Genomic DNA, 19835 nt, shown 5'->3' with positions numbered 1-19835 from the left:
GGATATAAAACTACCCTGTCCATGAGGTAGGTAGGGGCCGCCCCTCCCTCATTGACAGGTTGCGCTTCTAAACACAGTAAACACGGAATGGAGACAGCCGCAGCGTCTTGAACTCTGAGGAGAAACACAAAGACGATGTATCGTTGACACAGGGACACATACATCCATAGTTCGTTTTTGGGGGATATTTAAGTTCCGACCCAAAGCGGACGGTAACTATTCATACATAACACCACAAACCATATTTATTTAGACCTACTTGCCATATATATATTTTTTTATTTGTTTTTTGATTTGATCAAAATGTTATTTTAGTGCAATGTTAAATAAAGCAGCTGCACTTGTTACTTCTTGTTCACGAAAGGAAATGATTTGATTTCAAGTAGTAATATTCGTAAATTGTATTTATTTATTTTTAAAATGGCTTAACTGACAGGACTTATTTTATATATTGAATAAAAAATATTATACATCTCCATGCCTTGATGTCATTCTCTATATAGCCTGCTTATCAATTGTTTTTAAGCTCAATAAACACACATGATATTTGACCCGAATCCCTCCCATTTGTCCGGGAAATTGAAATCTTCCAGGCCACGTCTGGCACCAATTTGTTTTCTAATGATAACGCTGATCAGAAGATAGAGCTCGCTCTCTCTCTCAGAAGATAGAGCTCTCTCTCTCCCTCTCCCTCTCTCTCTCTCAAATTTCCTTAGCGAGTTGGCTGTTTATAGTAAACTAATTATGAGTTGTTTAACTGACAAATGTTTCCAGAATGATGTGCAGGATCTTACTGAATAGCCTACTTCCTCTCGTGAAAGACTGGCAAAGCGAGTGTGGCGCCGTAGGCAGCGAAAATTAGACATTTCAAATCATAACCTTTGATTGACTGGTGATAAAAACATAATTGACACAGGGAATTAACATTCAGACTTTGCAGATTACGGAGAAATTTGAATGACAGAAATGGGACAGGATCTTAATGAATGTTTAAATTAATGGGAGGGGAGGAGACATGCGTCGTCTGCACATGTTGCAATATCATAACATTGAATGTTATAACGCATAACATTCTGATCGTCACACTTATATAACGTGACTATCTCAGAGAATTGGAGTGGAGTTTTTTCTCCTCAGCGTTGCGTCATACATGCCGTGGATCGCTCCTGTCTGAGGATCCACTGCACTATCTAGACAGCGGTGTAGGGAAAAACTGGATGTTGTTGTGTAAATACTTAAATTGAAAATAATATTACCAAACACATTACCAAAACATATTTTCGCAAGAGACAAATTTCTGAAACATCTTTTACCTCCATCAAACCATTATGCATTTAAAGACTACTATATGGAATGCAAAGCATGATGTATGCAATAATTGCAATTTATCATTACCATGTTATTAATGCCATGTTTTTATTACCATTGCAACCACAAATGTACTATGTATTATTATACATAAATTATGTACAAATGTATACGGGCAGAGGGCAAACCGACTCCACTGTGCATGTCTGCTGTGGCTGCTGGGTTTTTGCGCTGTTGCCGTGTTCTCTGGAATATCGCACTTACGTCAAGTTAAAAGGCTTGAATAAAAACCCTGGTTTGACACACAATGCGACGCATGCTGACGTTCCGGATGCTGGCGCATAAATAGACAGGAATATCTGTATATCTTCAGATCATTTCATATCCCATTTACGATCCAAAATAAAAATCTGAAGTTCCAGACTTTTTTTTCCCCACATGGGGGACTGCAAAATGATGTGCGTGTGGCGATCGTGCCGTGGGGAGCACAGCGGAGACCCCCCCGCTCCCCACTGGGCTCTGAGCCACTTCAGCGCCGCCCCAAGCCGGTCCCCGCCACCGAAGGACTGGTGCGTGCACCAGCAGTATGGCGTATCCATGCTCACTGGCAGCATGCTGCTCCATGCTGCTTCTACTATAGTGTTGGGTCGTTCATGAACGATTTGATTCTTTCGAACGGCTCAAAATATTTCGTTTTCAAGTTTTATAGTTTTGTCGTTGTTTTAAGTTGCTGTCTCCTCTACTGTTTTGTTGACAATCACACTGGAACCATGACGCGCCCCCATTTTGATGCGCTCATGATGCCAAACGTGAGGTGGCAGAAAATACTGCATTTCTCCTGGCGATGGGAAAAGTGTGTATTTTTGTATGGCACTGCTTAACAGTGATACCGATAGCAATGAAATACATTTGCTGTATTTGTATTTGCCTCTATCAAATAAATTGCTCCAAAAATCGGTTCCAGTTTTTCCAAGGGCTGCCATTTGCGGCAAGTATAAAAGCTACAAGCAGAGTTTCCGTTAGAAAAAATTGGTGCCAGTCAACCTGCCCCGAAAGATTCCAATTTCCCGGACAAATGGGAGAGATTCGGGTCGGTTTATTGGGCTTAAAAACAATTGATAGGCAGGCTATATAGAGAAGGACATCATCGAGGCACGTAGATGTATAATATTTTTTATTGAATATCAAAAAATTAAATAAGTCCCGTCAGTAAACGCTTAACTTAAAAAAAATTCTGTTTGTGAACAATAAGTAACAAGTGCAGTCGCTTTAATTAACACTAAAATAACATTTTGATCAAATAAAAAAAAAAAAAATCGATATATATATGTATGGCAAGTAGTCTAACTAAATAACAGTTTGTGGTGTCTGTCTTCATCAGGAAGTCCCGTCGACATATTTTGCACAATGAATATTCACCGTCTGCTTGGGGTCGGAACTTAAATTTAAAAAAAAACGCCAAACTATGGATGTATGTCTCCCAAAGACACATCATCTATCGTATCTCCTCAGAGTTCTAGATGCCGCAGCTCATCGCTTTGTGCGTTTACAAGCACAACCTGTCCATGCGGGAGGGGGCGGGGCTTATTTCTATATCAAGAATCGTGATTGGTTAGAGGTGAAGGTTTCAGATCAGCTTGAGATCGTCCAAACTGATTGTCGAGTGCGGAAATGAACAGATCTGAGGACTTTATCGAACTAATCCAACCAGCACCGATTCAAATTGTGCTTGGAGGGAATTATTTTCACCCGACATTATGAGCAGAAAGATTTAAGAATGTCGGACGTGAATACATATTCCCGGTGAAAAACCAGCAATTAGCGAATAACAGAAATGCTGGCTAGAAGGGCAAATTTTCTCCCTTTTCTTAGAAATAAAAAAAGGCTTCTTTCTCTAAAATGATGCGAGTTTAACAGGTCAAGGCTCCTTCATCATAGCCAGACCCACATCAAGTCTTTCCTAATGCAGGCGAAAGTAGCAGAGCGAGAGAGAGGGAGGGCGGTTGAAATCAACTTTTCATCCTTTTCACCATTCATCACACTAGGCTGATACCTTGTATCCCCGGAGAGCCCATTATCTTCTGGTTTCATCTGGTGTAATCACAATTGACAGACCATTAAATTCCCTGACCTCAAAAACATTTAGACTAGCAATCCCAAGCGTGCTAATCTAAATGCAATGATGGTATAGTTGACGCAAAATAAAAATGTTGGCATCTTAAACAATAACATGTTGCAACATTTTGGTGAACTTGGTCAACCTAACAAAGTGATAAAGCCAAGGATGTCAATTCTATCCAAATAATAACTTTAGGATTACAAAAAGTAGATGCGCCCACTTCCAGTATATCCAAGATTCCTAATGACGGCTAACAGCATTGTCGTAGACTATGCATGCTTATTATTGGTATTAATTAGGGCGGCCCCCTGAAAGTCGACGAGTCGAATCATCACTTGGAAACTCGTCAGTCGACAGAGTCTTCAAATAGAAAACTTTTTTTTAGTCAGTGTGCATCACAATTACAAGATAAAACGGACAGGAGATTACAAATTGCACAGGGATACCATTTAAATGGGAAATTATAAATAAAGGGAATCATAAATATATTTTTATATCCGTGACATGTCCGTGTCCGGACACTAACACGGATCTCTATGAGCGGGGCATGACTCGTAGACTCATTAAGATTATATTCTGCACATTACAAATGGAGAGGAGGCGATCGGGGACAGACTCATGGAGAAAGTCATGTATCATGCATCGTCGGTACTGTCAGAGAGGGAGACAGGTGGGCAGAATGCGCCCCAAACACTCCCTCTCTGCGTCCATCCGTCCGTCCCTCCGCCCCCTCGTCATTTAGGTTTGAGACCACTGAGTTAAACTGTACCTGTGTTAGTGAGCAGCTTGGTGGCCTCCAAGACCTTCTCGGTGTAGACTCCGGGTTCATAGTTATCCATCTCTGACGTGACCACATGAACCACCCTAGCAGCACGACCACGAATGGCGCCAGCAGTGCGATCCAACCCATCAACGTCATTTTCTTGCAGAGCAATCACACACTTGTTCACATCTTCAAGGATGTGATTCTCTGGGGGGGGACGACGACAGAAAAAACAAACAAAAAAAAACAATCAGGCAGCTGATTTGTTGAATTTACAGAGACCATATTCTACCTGTGAAGCACCCAAGGAAAACACCACCAACCTAGCATAGATGTAATATTATAAAACAAATCCATGCTGCTCTATTCAGAATAGCCTGGCAGTAGACCGGGCAAGTTTGAGTTCAAGAAAAAAAAAAAGTGACATCATTCCAGGATGTAGAGCAGTATTTCTCAATGCGGGGTCCATGGACCACTAGGGATAATTCAAAAGGTCCCAGGGGGGCCCCAGCAAAATTATTAATAGTTAAACCTCATCATTATTTTGTGAAGATGTGAGCACCATGAGAGTATAAGTATGTATATATATCACTGGGGGCAGCAATATACGATTTTATCAGGGGCCATGCATGCGAAGGGTGTCCGAGCACCTGCCCCATGGCCCTATGCCCTTCCAACAGGCGCTTTTTTAATTTTTTTTATTAAATTGTATTTATTTTAAATGATTGGGTATAGAGGTAGCAAATTGACTGGGCAAGATTCTGTGCTGCTCCATTTGCCCAGAGCGGCCAAGTGCCTAGAACTGGAGCTGGGGGTACATGTGCCTTTCCTTTTTTTGAGCAGCTGCCCCTCAAAGTCTCTGTACGGGACTATAGAGGGGAAGTGAGACCCTATCACCAGTGGTTACTCGACAGCTCTGAGCAGAGAGAGGGAGAGCCTCCGCCCCCTCTCCCTCCCTCTCCGCTCCAGTTCACAACATGGTAAACTGCACTTACACCGTTACAATGCTCGGATTTTTCCTGGCGGATAAAAAAAATAAAAATAAATAAAGGAAAACATGTCATCAATGTCATTCGATGGAGTCGATTGCCAATAGACAATTTAATCGTAAATCGGCCCATGGCTAGACATGAAAAAGGTTTAGAATGACCTAGACATTGTAGAAACAAAGATGGATCGGCTCTGTAGCTAAGGATGACATGGTGAGTTTAAGAAGGAAATCCTCATCCTTCACGCTGTGTTTGCATTGTCCCAGGCTCCGGAAACACAAGGGCAGGCAGGAGAAGAGTGAATACAAACGCTCAGAGGGCTTATTAATGAGAAGTCTGTAAAATGCAAATTCCTGATGTGCAAACTGCAATCCGTCCTTGGCTGGAGGTGAGAGGAGTCACTCTGCTTAATGCTTAATGAGAACTCTTTAAGGCCATGTCTGACAAACGGTTTGGGTGTCTTGGCACAGGTGACGGGATGTCAATTTCAGACCAAGTTCTGCTGATGCGTCATTGCTTTTGTCTTGTCTATAGTGCCCAATCAGCCACTGTATGTATGGCCCTCATTGGGAAGACTAATACCACTGCCACCCCACTCCCGCTTTTTACAGTGCTCTTAAATGCTCTGCCGCATATTTATCTAAACAGCTTCAGCTCAGGTATTGTACTAATTAGGAGTGTCTTTCGCACTTATCATTTCACCTTGCCTATTTAAAACTAAAACAGCTTGCTTTTCATCAATGCTTAAGGCATGTAACAACTCAATACACTATGCACTACCACCACTTACCAGACACGCAAAGGAAGTCATCAATGGATGTGATGTCATCTACAGCATCTGTGAGGATGCGGACCTGCTTCTCCCACTGTTCCTTGAATAAGTCCATGTTGTCCTGGGCAACCTTGCTGTTTGGCTTGGCAGCCAAGGCCAGAGCCGCATTAATCACCTGCAATCACCCAATTACAACCATTAAAGCCCCATTATAGTACAGCTCTCAGCTACAACATTAGCATAGGATGATTGCAAGACCTCCATCTCCCTCACACACACAGAGACACAGAGACACAGACAAGTTTGAATTGCAGCTTGCAGCCAATTCATCCTTTGGAGTGATTAGGGATACAAGACTTTTGAAGAAATGAATGAGATGAATGGCTCCTTGCATTTTTGGTAGACATACATTTGTTGATATCCAAGTGGAGATGAATGGGAGTCATTAGATGAGATTAAAAAGAAGAGCCATTATATTGAGAGGGCTGGGTGAAAGAGGGACTAGACAAGGCCAAAGGTACGATACAAAAAGCTAAACAGGGGAGCTAAATTTCCTTTGCAAATTCAGACATATCCATACAGTAACTATCCCTGCGCGAGCACCTTGTGTCGATTACGCACATTTTGGTATTTTTTAGTATTTATAGAGCTTATTGTGCGTAATCACCGGGTGTCATGACATTTCACTGCATATATGTATGACCGTATGTATATGTATGTGACAAATAATCTCTTGAACTTGAACTTGAACTTTGTGAAATTAAAAATACTTTGACGTGTTGGTTCCGAATACATAGTAAAAATGCACTAAGTGCCATTAACGTGGTATCTTAGCTGTCAAAAGATGAGCAGTCCAAGCTTGTACGGTAGAGTTTTGGCCAGAGATAGAGGTTGCCAGGGGATGCGCAATAAGTGATTAAAAGGCCACGATTGGTGCAGGATATATCATATGGCTTGGATTTGGTGGTATAGAGAATAACAGAACAAGAAAGTGGTTGGGGGTTGAAACAAAGAGTCAGGTACCTGGGGGCAAAGGGTTTCCAGCTGGGAGGCTGCCATACGGACCAGCTTCACCCCTTCCTCATTGTTGGAGATGGAGCATGCCAGGTTGGCCACCTAAAATGACACACACACACACACACACACACACTGCTCAGCATCGGCAAGAGTGTCTGAAAAAACAGCTGCTTCGACAGACCCAATGAAAATGTGCGTTGATATGTGTGAGTGGCGACAGAGAAAGAAAGTTGGGACTAATGCACAAATCTGAGGCAGGAGCAGTGTGCAGCCTGCCCCAAAGATGCTTCCATTTCCATCAGAAATGGAGCAGCTCGGCAACTCTATCCCGTGGAACACAAAACCAGAGGTTGGGGATTATTCCATGGCACTTCTAAAAAAATACACCATGACGGCAGAGGAAGGAAATGAAAGGAGGGGCAGTAAAGACAAAAGATTTTGGGTGAATAAAAATCTTTTTAATAAGAATAGTTCATTTTTTCAGAGATGGTGTGACTGTCTCGGCTGGCAGTTAAGGGGGGAGCTTCTTCAGGATGATTAAATCACCCAGCTGCCACAGCTCCATTACCCTCTTTGAATCTGAGAGGAAAATATTCCTGACACCCTCAAAAACCCAGCGGCCCAGTGAAAGCTGAAGCGCTGAGCTAAGCAGGGGCTGCGCCATGCTGCCAACATTAATAGTTTGAGAGTAAATTTTGTTGAATTGACCAACAAATCATGCTTCCCTACAACAAAATTTTTTAAACATTTTCACCTCTGTCAAAGCAACAGACTGTACTCACTACCAGTGCCCAAATTTAGGTCAGACTGCTGGTAACAACAGTCCTGGAATGTTTAGTATTTGAGCACAAAATTCATTATACAATAGATGGAAATAATTCCTTCCAGGCAAAAATATCCACTGTCCCGCTAGACCCATTTTCACAAGGTACCTTCTTTGGCAAAATTTTGTAGAACTGCTGAACCAAAACTAAAACGCTGCAAGTAAGACTTGAGTGTTGAGTTAAACGGAGCGTTGATTGGAGCACTGTTTCTGAACGCACGACTGGCTGCAAAAGTGGCGGAGTGAATGAGAGTCTCTGAAGGATGCTCTCCTCCACCACCACCACCACCACCACCTCCTCTATCCTTCAGCAAGCATCCCTAGCTCACCCTCGGGAGAATTCTGCTGAACATTAAAAACCTGTATCTTAGTTTGCACTTATTCCAGTGTGCAAGTGAAGCTTGATGTAAACCTATCCTACATGACCATGCAAACAGACGTTCATGGAACAAAAGGAAAATATCCAATGAACGCAGGAGTTAAAAAATCATTTTGAACCTAGAACTAGATAAGACTCCAGCATATAGACTTGGAATGGAAAACTGACCGGTGAGTCATCTTGAGGAAGATGAAGCTCGGACTGAATGGAGAATTTGACAAATGGGTCCCAAAGAGTACTATGCATATGGCCCAAATTAGATTTCATTTTCACTACGATTATTATTAGCCAACTAAGGCTATTCAAAATTTGTTGACACTATAATAATCTGGAGGCTATTTATACGAAGGTCAAAATCAGTAAAAGCACGATTCAAGACCAACTAATACTGCATAAAACGCAGTTTTATAGCTCTACTCCACACAATCTACATGAACACATTAAGCCTACAGTAACATTACACAATCAATACACAAGCTGTGCATAACCTCAAAGTCAACCCCAAGTAAATTAACATGGCAGCATTCTCTATTGCCTTTGTAGACTGTACCTTTCCACGGGTTGAACATTAAAGAACTGGCCTTGATGCAAAAACTCCCAGACTCAGTCTATTTATGCTTTTAAATTGATGCATTCCACTGTTAAAAGCAGACAAAATGAATGAAAGAAAACTGTGAGTTACCATAATACATTGTACTATATAAACAAGGAGCATGTGTGGGATTGTGATAAGTGTTTTTGTATGTTGTTTTTAGCCTAAGGCTGTTTAATAGCATTACAAGTTAAGGGGTGTAATTTCAACACTGTCACTAAGAAGTTCTAATATTTTCTGTGATATGGCACAAGAGTTCCAATAATTAATCTTTATATTGGAAAACAGAATAAACTCACTCTAAACATAAAACGGTGATGAGTACTGGGCAAACATGGTGATCCCATGAATAGACAGGCATTGTCATGGATTTATTGGTGTAAGCTCTGTACTAGCAAGACATGTAAGAGCAAGACAAATGGCCTAAGTGGATGTGAAACCAAAATAAATTACTGTTGCAAATTGCACATTGAGCTGTGTGTGGGCAACAGTAAATTGAAGGATTCAAATGTGCCATGCATCATCCTCATCTGGTTAATGTTTCATGTCTTCGGAAAAATAAGTATGTTAAAACACGTTGCTCTTTTCTTACCTGTTGGCAACAGCACTGAGTGGAGTCAGGATTAGGGAACAGTTTAGAAGCAATATTTAGGAACATGGATGATATCATTACATTCTATCACATTTGATAATTTGTGTTAAAATAATTGAAGATCTCATTAATTGTGCCGCCAATTTGTTGCTTAGGGAATAACATTTTATGTGAAGCCATTTGGGTAACAGTGGGGATTTAGTTAAAGTTACCCAAGGTAAGACAAAGTCTATACAAATTTTCTATAAAAACTTCCCACAATGTATTATTTCTACATTAAAATAATCTGCAAATATATGGCAAATTATAAACAGCCCTCCTTTTGTTTTTACCAGCCCACCTTTTCTTGGCTTCAATGGGTCTGACAAACCATTGAAATAAGACTACAAGCAACATTCAAACATTTGTCTGAATAAAAAAAGTCTGAATATAATGGGACAAAGTCAAAAGTCTTGAAAAGATCGCCTGACTTGCTTTTGCTTATTAGAACAAAGATCAATGGCGATTCTTTGACACCAGCTTAACAGACAAATAAGCAATGACAACTTTGCACTGCATAGTAGTTTCCCTGCAGAAGTTAAGTGACATCCAACTTCAATTAAAATGAAATAACCTTCTTGTTAGCTTTTGAATATATCCATGAACTGTGTCTCGCTCAAAGGTAAACCAGTCTCTCTCATACAGTATGTTGATACGACAAATCATCCACTTTAATGGCCCAATTGTATAAAACTGCTTTCACTCCATGAAAACATTGTACCTGACAAGTCGCTGCTAATGGCTTTTGTGGGAAAATATTTATTTAATTACATTTTTTTAAATAAATAACTATTATTGTACACATTGCATCATTGCTTAATCATTGCCAAGCTGAGTCAAGGCAAATCATACTAAGTAGCAGAGCATTATGGGAGTCTTTATGTCATCCTCTCATGCCACTTCTGATATCCGTGTCCCCCCCAAGGAGCAACTCAAGGCCCCCCTCCCAACGCAACCCCAGTGGCTTCTCCAGCATCCCCCCACACTATATGCCTCCTTCCCACCAAGCCACCCACCGACACCAGGGGCTCGCAGCCCGTAGGAAGAGGTCATTTCCAAATGCCAGCCTATGGCGCTATGACACAGGGGCTCGGGGGATGGATTGAGCGACCGCTAATGAGGACAGCTAATGTTTCTGTCAGCTCGTCTCTGTCCTGAGACTTTTGCTTCCCCTCTGTCCCCTCTGTCTGCATTCCCTTCTTTCTCTGCAGCATCTGAAAGATTTGAGATTTAAAGTCCCATCCATTCCAAAGAAGGGATCCTCTATTGGGGCATGGAAACTGCAAAGGGTTAGGCACCCAGGGGATATGCAAAAGAAAATATCATCATGGTAAACATCGGCACAAGGGAGAGTCGACTTGATTATTCTGTCCATCAATAATAATAATAAGAATATCCAACTATTGAGGCGATAAAAATACATCCCTCTGGATAGAACTTGACCCTGGGCATGAGGTAGTTTCATTGCTGTGGCTCTGCTTAATCTTGATTTGAGGCTGTGACCATCCATACTAATGTTGTGTTTGTGTGCAGACTACTGCCTCACAGCCTAAGACTGCAAACTCTTCAATTTTCAGAAAACATTTTCAGAAAAGTGTGTGTGAGAGACAAAGATGGAATTGGTAAGTACCCAAGTGAGAGACAGATATATACTGTATGCATTGCATCCAAACACAAGAGATAAAAATATTCATAAAAAGTACAGCAGCTTGCTTCTTTAAAATGGCACACCATCCAAAACGAACCTTAAACGTGTCAAAGGAAGTGTCATTTTTTTGCATTAAGAAAAAAAAGAACTCGATTTGACAGGGTGCATGGGATTTTTCAGAACATTAAAAAAAACAATTACCTCAATCAGCTTATTAGCATGTTCGCGGAACACCTGTGCATACTCCTTAACCTCCTTCTCGTTGCCATTCTTAGCCGCTTCAATTAGGACCAGGAGAGGGACGTTGGTCTCCAGGAATGAGTCAGAGACGTGGTCCATGACTGCTTTACGCAACTGTGGGGAAAATAACGGAAACATAAACATTAGGTCTACGTCATGTCTCAAGTACAGGTACAGACACATTCAAGTGTTCCTTCAGATATATAAAAGTCCACTCTCCATCTACGTTCAGTGTTCCAGCCAAAATAGCATTATCAGAGGACAGAGTAGACAGAGCTACATAACAAGCACTAGTGGGGTTAAAAAAAACAAATAAATAAATAAAAAATAAACTGTATTCCAGAAAGAAACTTATTTTTTTCTATTAGATACTCACTGTGCAGGAATCAATGTTTAGATAGATGGAGGAGGACTAAAACAAACCTGTCGGCGCAGGTCTCTTGTCTTCTTTGTCATCCTGTCGATGGCGGTGTTCAGGGCATCGCTTCTATCCTTCCTGCCCGCCTGAAACAACCATGAGAGGAGGGTGAGTGGGTTGCGTGGTGATTGCAACCTATTGTTTCTTTAAGCAACAGGTCAATATTGTGGTTTGGGGGTCTAACAATCAGTTATTGTGTCTGGAATTGTGACAACTGTGCCCAACACTCTCTGCTAAGCATTAGAATATAAATATATGTTCTTATACCAGTTTTCCAGCTGCATTTCCCCATTGAACCATCTATGATAAGATGCTCCTGGCAAACCAAATGTTACAGTTCAATGCACATGGTTTACACTGGTAATCATGAACAGTAAAGCTGTGGTACTGTTGGCAGAGATGCCACCAATTCCCAAGCCTTTGCTAGAGTAACACTGGTGAGCAGCAGCCCAAAGTGCTGCTACCCACTGGTTCCACAGAGCTGTAAAGTTTTAATCGTGCACAAGTAAAAACCTTTAAGACAGGAGGGTAGAACAGGGTGAAAAGTAAATTCATAAGCATTGCTGAAAGACAAACATCCTAATGAAAAGGTTTGCTTTTGGGATTTACCATCTCTTTGCTCAAATGTAAACAGCAACAGAACAGCATGACTGTTGGTACTATTGACCTTTTCCATCCCCCACTACCCTTTCCCCATCAGGGGGTGGTGTACATGGTGAGCGGCCAGGGAGCATCATCGGCGTTAATCCCTTGTGATTTTGTGCTTGCTGAATGCAATGTTGCGGCAGGGTTCTTGTCTGTTCTGCCTATACTCTTTCAATCCTACTTTAGTCACGCCTAGTCTATATATTTCCTTTTCCACAGGTTCTGAAGTACTTCAGGCGCCTGGTACAAAGGCAGTTACAAAGCTTATATTTTATACTACTGAAGACAAGTCTACCTCCATTTTTCCTCCCCTAAGACAGATTTAGGAACATCCTTTGTCAGTCACAATAGAAGTCCCATAGCTGGTGAAGTGAAATGAGGGGTCTGTTGTGTGCATAATAATCATGCAGTCTTTGATATTGATCCCACTACAGCTCCTCTAATTGGGTATTCAAACAGAATTTTACATTGCACATCGCTTTTCATTAAATGGTATTCAAAGATTCAAATTTAAAGATGGAACTCACCAAATGCCGTGAGTATAGCTAATTTCAATTGAGACAAACGGTTCTATTTTTCCTGACTCTGCGGAGGAGCCCCAATAGGAAATTAAGTCTACCACAATAAATGTAGAGGATGACGGCAAAAAGCCAAAGTCAAGTGACCCAGAAAAATCTCAGCCAGATGCCTTTTCTGCCTAGGTTTAAAGACCTTAACGTTATGCAATTGGATCAGGTAATTAGAGTGAAATTTTGACACAAAAAGTTTTGAGTTTGGATAGTTAGATTCTGTGACAACTTGAAAATTAAACACACCTGTCTGGGGTGAACAAAGTGAAAACATTGTTGTATACATATTTTTGTATCTATGGAGTAAAAATTATATAGGAGCTGAAAATCTCTCTCTCTCTCTCCCTCTCTCTCTCATGCACATGTCCAACTGTTCAATGTTTCAGTACTTTTTGCACAACTTGCTGTTCTCTAACAAGGAGCTGAACGGCAAAATTCACAACAAGTGTTTGATCCATGAATCGACCAATAAATTTCCTGGTTCAATTAGAATTGGTATTTAAACAGTCCTCTTCATCATGCTGTTCACATTTTGACATCATGAGACCAAGACAACACCGATCAATTGATCAACAGTACCTCTCCATTGTGAGGCTTCAAACAGGATGTTCTCAGAGGGAAGTGGCCATTGAGCTTAGAGTGTCATCAGCAGGTTGCAACAGAGATACAGAGCGACTGGAAGAGTCACAGAAAGGTATAGAAGTGGACGTCCTTTGGCCACATCCCACACTGATGAGCGCTTCATTGTGAACAGTGCCCTGCGGAACCGGATGATGAATGCCACTCAACTCCAGGCACATTTAAGGGAGGTGAGAGGCACCCAAGTGTCACGTCAGACTATTCAAAACGGTTTACATCAGTGTGGTCTGCGTGCTAGACCACCTGCAAGGGTACCTGACCACACCACCAGGCACAGCCATCATCGTCTTGCATGGGCCAGGGAGCATTTAGGCTGGACGAGGGACCAGTGGCCTCAGTGCTGTTCTCTGATGAAAGTCGATTCACGTTGAGCAGTAATGATGGCCGCCAACGATGTTGGAGACGTCAAGGAGAGCGCTATGCATCAGCCACTCTGGTCACCAGACGAGCCTTTGGTGGTGGTGGTGTTAGTGTGGGCAGGTGTCTAGTCCATACAGAACTGCCCTACACTTTGTGAATGGTACAGTGACAAGCCCATACTACATGAATAACATCATTTATCCAGTCATTGTGCCCCTGCATGAACAACACAGGCCTCATTTCATCTTCATGGACGACAATGCTCCAGCTCCTAGAGGTCACATCATTAGGGAACGGCTGCTGGAGACTGGGGCACCTCAAATGGAGTGACCTGCACTTTCTCCAGACCTGAATCCCACAGAAAACCTATGGGATCAGCTGAGTCGCCGTGTAGAGGCTCGTAACTCTGTGCCCCAGAACCTCAATGACCTGAGGGCCGCCCTTCAAGAAGAGTGGGGTGCCATGCCTCAGCAGACAATAAGTCGACTTGTGAACAGCATGAGACGTGGTTGTCAAGCTGTAATTGATGCTCAAGGGCACATGACAAGTTATTGAGACATTGACATTTTTTGTTGTGGTAAACCCACCACTGTTGTTGGCTTTTGTTTCAATCAATTGTTTAATTTGAGATGAGGAAATCACCATTGCATGCTTCTAGTTAAATGCCCTACTTTCATGATATATCACTGTAGCGTGAACTTTTTACATTTTCCATAAATCACCCGAAAGCCAAATATCCCTAACTTTTTGTGAGTAGTGTGTGTGTGTGTGTATATATATATATATATATATATATATATATATATATATATATATATATATATATATATATATATATATATATATATATATATATATATATATAACATATCCTGATGTAGCATAATACTTTAGAAATTGAAATTGCACTCGTTAAAAAGGCTATCAATTCATGAAGCGTTATACAGCTTATTAAATATTAAATTACTTTATAAACGGGGTACAACCTCTAATGTATAAGGAAATATAATAAACCATATTATCTATAATTGACTAATTTATTAACCTCTGTCTTAAATTTCTAGAAAAAACTAAAACAGATGAACTTCTTTCTAATAAATAGGATTTATTTTAGTATGCTAAATAATTGAATAAATGAAATAATAGGAAAATAAATAAGCAAATTAATTCAGATGTAGAAAAACTTTAACTCAGGGCCAATAGTGACCTGTAGAGCTGAACGATTTGGGAAAATAATCCAATGTCGATTTTTTAGACCAATATTGCGATTGAGTATGCAAATATTTTTAAGTTCCTTATCTTCTGTATTATTCACTTGACACAAGCAATAAATCCCTCTATAGTATGACAAACACAACATTGGATACAGTCAACATATGAACTGCTCTTTTCTGCAGGCCAGGCCTATGAAATGTGATGGATTGATGCATGAATTGATATGATTTACATACTGTATCTTTATTTTCAATTAAATTGGAAAAAGAAAAACCTAGTTCCTTCTCCACACCCCACCCTCTGGATGGCGCACTAGGCAACCATCTATCTCGCCTATAGGAAAAGCCGGCCCTGAGCAGCCCTACTGGTTAGATTTTAGCAGCCTTCGATTAATTGTTCAGCCCTCGTGAGGTGGGAATTTATGCAAGTCTTTCAAAACAATAGACGAAAGACACGCTTAGGGCAGTTAACTTCTCAAAAAGGGGAATTCATTTGATTCAACATCAACTGGAGCAGGTTGGAAGCTTTTGTCTTAATAGTCGCCGAGTCAGAGGTAGTGAGTTTCCTCTGGTTTCCCCAAAGTGTGCAGGCCACGTCGCATCCGCTATGGCCGCTCCCTGCATTACCGGTTCATCTACCAGCGGTTTCAGCTGTCGGTTGCTTCCCAGGCAAGCCAAAATGGTTACCTGAGCTGACGAGGTTCTGATTGCGACCTGCTGCGAGGTGCGGCGTCTTCACTTCAAGGGTGCGTATCGGCACAGGGAGCAGCTGCTACTCAGATGGCTACTAGGCAGTGTGTTCTGGGTTCTCCTGAGGTTGTGGCGGAACATTAAATCGAATTAATCTAGCAACACTAACTTTAATCTGTTAGGCTTGAGACTTATGTAGGGTGGCGGAAAACAAATAAAAAGGGAAATAAACGTTACAGAAACCGCAAGGTTTAGTGATATAAAAATAAAAGAAAATAAGAAAACACAGAACTCATTCTGTAAAAATGTAATTGCAAACATTAGCAAAAACAAACTTAAGGAAACGACGTTGAAAAACTTTAAATTTAATCTTTTGAACCCTGGCCAGAGGAGGTGGAGTTTGGGCACTAGCCAGAGGAGTCGGGTTTTAGTGTCCCTTCTTTTAACTGGCCGCTGATAATTCTGACTCGTGAATGAGATTTAATTTTACGCGTAAGTCAGGTAACTTCATACATCATCAGCTCAAACCATCTTGTGGTTTGCAAGACATAACTCTCGTGACAATGTTTTACCTATAAACATATAAAAAGAAACATGATTCAGTCATCTGAAACTGTCATCTTTAAAAAGCATTCTATCAGGACATAAAATCTGTGTTAAATTAATTGTCAGGATGATTTCTAATTACTAACTATTAATCGTTAGTTCTAACACTTCTACCCAATGGCATAAAGTCATCACCCTCAATCTGATTATACGATACACATGAACATTGTGAACAAGGTAGTAACAGCAATTTATATCTGTTGTTCGCTAAATTGCAATGGGGCTACCTGAAATATTATTCGATTTAGATATTAGATAGATATTACATTTAGATAGTATTCTTGTAACTTTGTCATTTTGCATCATAAAGTGATGAGAGTTGGATGATTTTTCATAGAAACATCTGCATAAAATGTTTTACACAAATTACTGACTGATTTGACATTTGTTCCCATTAATTCAGACTTCTTACACATAGAAGAAATTGCAGATGCAAATTATTCGGGAACGTGGGTTGCAATTCATGTTCTGGTGTGGAAGACCAGGGTTCTCTGCGTGTGTCAGAGTTTAAAGGGGGAGAATGCGGGCTACATGTGTGGTGCGGTTTAAGCAGCCACACCTGTCTTGGGCCTATGTAGTTGGGCCTGGGATCAGGGTGGCTGTATGCCTGTTACTCATCAGAGCAATCAACGATCATCCTGTATATCACCCATCCACACACACACACGGGGAGCGCCATGACATGTGTCCCTCTGCTCCTGGCTTGTCACATTTTGCCACTCTCTCCAATATACTGGTGTGTTTGCAACATCTCTGCCTTTGTCTCTGTGTCAGAGGGCCCTGAAAACGCCCAGGTGGCATCCGGAACCCGAACAGGGACTCTCCGGTACAGTAAAATAATAAATCCTGAAGTTCTGTAATGGAGAGACTGCATTTGCCACGTTACATTGCGTTCTATATGAGCGCACCCCACCTTCCCAATAAAATTGTCACACACACGGGTGCACACCAAAATGACCACAGAGAGAGAGAGAGAGAGAGAGAGAGAGAGAGAGAGAGAGAGAGAGAGAGAGAGAGAGAGAGAGAGAGAGAGAGAGAGAGAGAGAGAGAGAGAGAGAGAGAGAGAGAGAGAGAGAGAGAGAGAGAGAGAGAGAGAGAGAGAGAGAGAGAGAGAGCGAGCGAGCGAGCGAGAGAGAGAGATCAGCCGCCTATCCCTAGCCAGGGCTTAGGTCATCAAGTCATTTGCGTCACAGCTCTGATTGGACTGTCAGTGAAGTTACTTTTGTGTAACATCATGGTGCCCTGCGCTGGGCACTTGCAGCTACGTGTATGGGCACTTGGCACTCACGCCGGGCGGGGTGTCTGGTCGGCTGCGGTTAGGGCAGGCAGGTCGGGCCGAGGGGTGTCCACGGGGCTGTGGAGTTCGGGGGGGCTTTGGGGCCCCTTCCGCTGCTTGGAGGCGCCGCAACATAATGCCGACCTTCTACACCAGTAGCAATGGGGATAAGTCATGTACACTCACCGGTGGACCACACACACACACACACACACACACACACACACACACACACACACACCCCGCCCCCCCCCCCCCCCCCCTGGTTGCATTCCTCTCCTTTCCTCCCTCATTTGCTGCCATAGTTATGACAGGAAGAGGCCACATGACCAGTTGTAGTTCCAGTTTTCCTGGACCTATTTCACTGTTTTCCAATACATGTTTTTGTGTAAATGTTTGTTTCTATGTTTATTTGTCTCACCGTGTTTATTCTCCTCCTCTTGGAGTAGTGATCAGTTGTTTATAGACCCAAATATGATAAAAAGTTCTCTAAAGAGGGGGGTTGGTGGTGGCTCTCCATAACCAAAAACTGTGCTCTTGTCATTCTACAGGTCATCCACAGGACAGAGTCATTGCAGCAGTTCTTGATGATTTAAGAATGAATAAAGAGTTGCATTGCAGGTTGAGAACTTGAACTCTGTCCTGAATGCAATGGCATACAAATACTCTGAGTTGTATGCCCAGCATGTTGACAGAACAGGTTAAAAAAAAAACTAAAAAAAAACCTTTGTGTTAAAAAACTTAAGGGGCATGATTGTGTAAGCGGCCGTGGCACTACCCCTCGGCATGCTGTGAGCCAAGGCGTTCCAAAGGTGGTACATGACCATGCCTTCCTACCCAGTGAAGGACAGGCAACGCAGGGTGACTGTGGGTCTTCTCAATGTGGAGAAGTGCACGGATCCATCGTGCAGGATCCGCGCTGGGGAGGATTTCATATCGATCCACCATCACCACAGACGCACAGGAAGCTGCTCGACGCTTTCCCCCCTGTGGCACTTATTCAGCCAGTGCTGGAAAGGGTGCGGGAGGATAACCTGGTACTGCGGCTGGTGGTCCCTTATTGGCCTAGCCACCTGTGGTTCGCCCATCACTGCGACATGAGGGTGGGTTCCTTGTGGGAGCTCTCCCTCCAGCGAGACCTACTTATGCAGGCGCTCTGAATGATTTGGTACCCACGCCCGGGCATATGGCACCTTCGGGCCTGAGAGAAAGAAGCTCCTAGCTTTGGGCCTCTCAGATGTGGTGGTTGCCACGATACAGAGCACCCTCTGCATACTCCTAGTACTAACTAAGGTGGCGTATTTTTGCCCAGTGGTTCCAACAGTGGAGACACGCCCCACGCCCCTATAGGGCCAATATTACAGTTCCTCAAGGAATTGTTTGAAAGCGGCCGCCACACTTTAAGCGCTTTCTGGCAGCCATTTCCACATGGCATGTGGACTTGGACGGCTTTACCCTCCTACACACTGCTGACATCAAGATTGTTTCTCTGAAGATGGTCTTGCTGCTGGCGCTTGCCTTGGCGAATGGGTAGGCCAGCTGCAGGCATTGTCAGTTCACCCATCCTGCATACAGTTCGTGGGTGGAGGTGATAGAGTGGTCATGCATCCTAACGCTTCTTTCTCCCCAAAGGCCATTACTACTCTATTTCTGAGTCAGGCCATTGAGTTGGCGGTCTTCTCTCCACCACCTTTTGAGTCAGAGGAGCAGGAGAGTCTTAACACTATGCCCGTTTCGGGCGCCGCAGAATTATGTGGACCGCACTTAGGTGCGGGAGCAAGATGTTTGTGTGCTTCGGCACCCAAGCAGAGGGTAGGCCCCTGTCCAAGGCGCAGTTGGCTCATTGGAGGCCATACACTTTGCCTATAGGAGCCTGTCATTAGAGGCTCTTCAGGGCCTGCACACACTCCACCATGGCCTTCTTCGGGGGGGTGCGGATATATGTCAGGCAGCATCTTGGAGCTCCCCCTCATATGGTTGTCCTCTTGTCCTCTTACATGTTGGACATTACTAGGTTTGATCTGCCTACATCTACATGTCATGTTTGCCACACAGACCCGAGTATGCAGGTGTTACAGCAAGTATCCCATGAACATTTTTCCTCACAATACACTGACATGTCTGGGACAGACACGCC

The 19835-nt window shown here is 42.5% G+C and overlaps 1 protein-coding gene across 1 annotated transcript in view; it reads right to left on the bottom strand.

Annotated features, from left to right (window-relative positions):
* The window catches only part of ctnna1 (catenin (cadherin-associated protein), alpha 1), a 111696-nt gene that overhangs the window by 36162 nt on the left and 55699 nt on the right, over nt 1-19835 (bottom strand). Inside the window, exons 8-12 of the mRNA XM_080008363.1 lie at nt 11705-11785; nt 11243-11395; nt 6975-7067; nt 5970-6126; nt 4197-4397 (exon numbers count right to left, since the gene is read on the bottom strand). Of these exons, the coding sequence (XP_079864489.1) occupies nt 4197-4397; nt 5970-6126; nt 6975-7067; nt 11243-11395; nt 11705-11785 (685 nt within the window). The remainder of the gene's footprint in view (nt 1-4196; nt 4398-5969; nt 6127-6974; nt 7068-11242; nt 11396-11704; nt 11786-19835) is intronic.

The sequence above is a fragment of the Zeus faber genome (genome assembly GCF_960531495.2).
Source record: "Zeus faber genome assembly, chromosome: 10".
Classification (NCBI taxonomy): Eukaryota; Metazoa; Chordata; class Actinopteri; order Zeiformes; family Zeidae; genus Zeus; species Zeus faber.
Note: the sequence above shows the minus strand (reverse complement) of the source record. Positions and strands in the feature narration are given on the sequence as shown.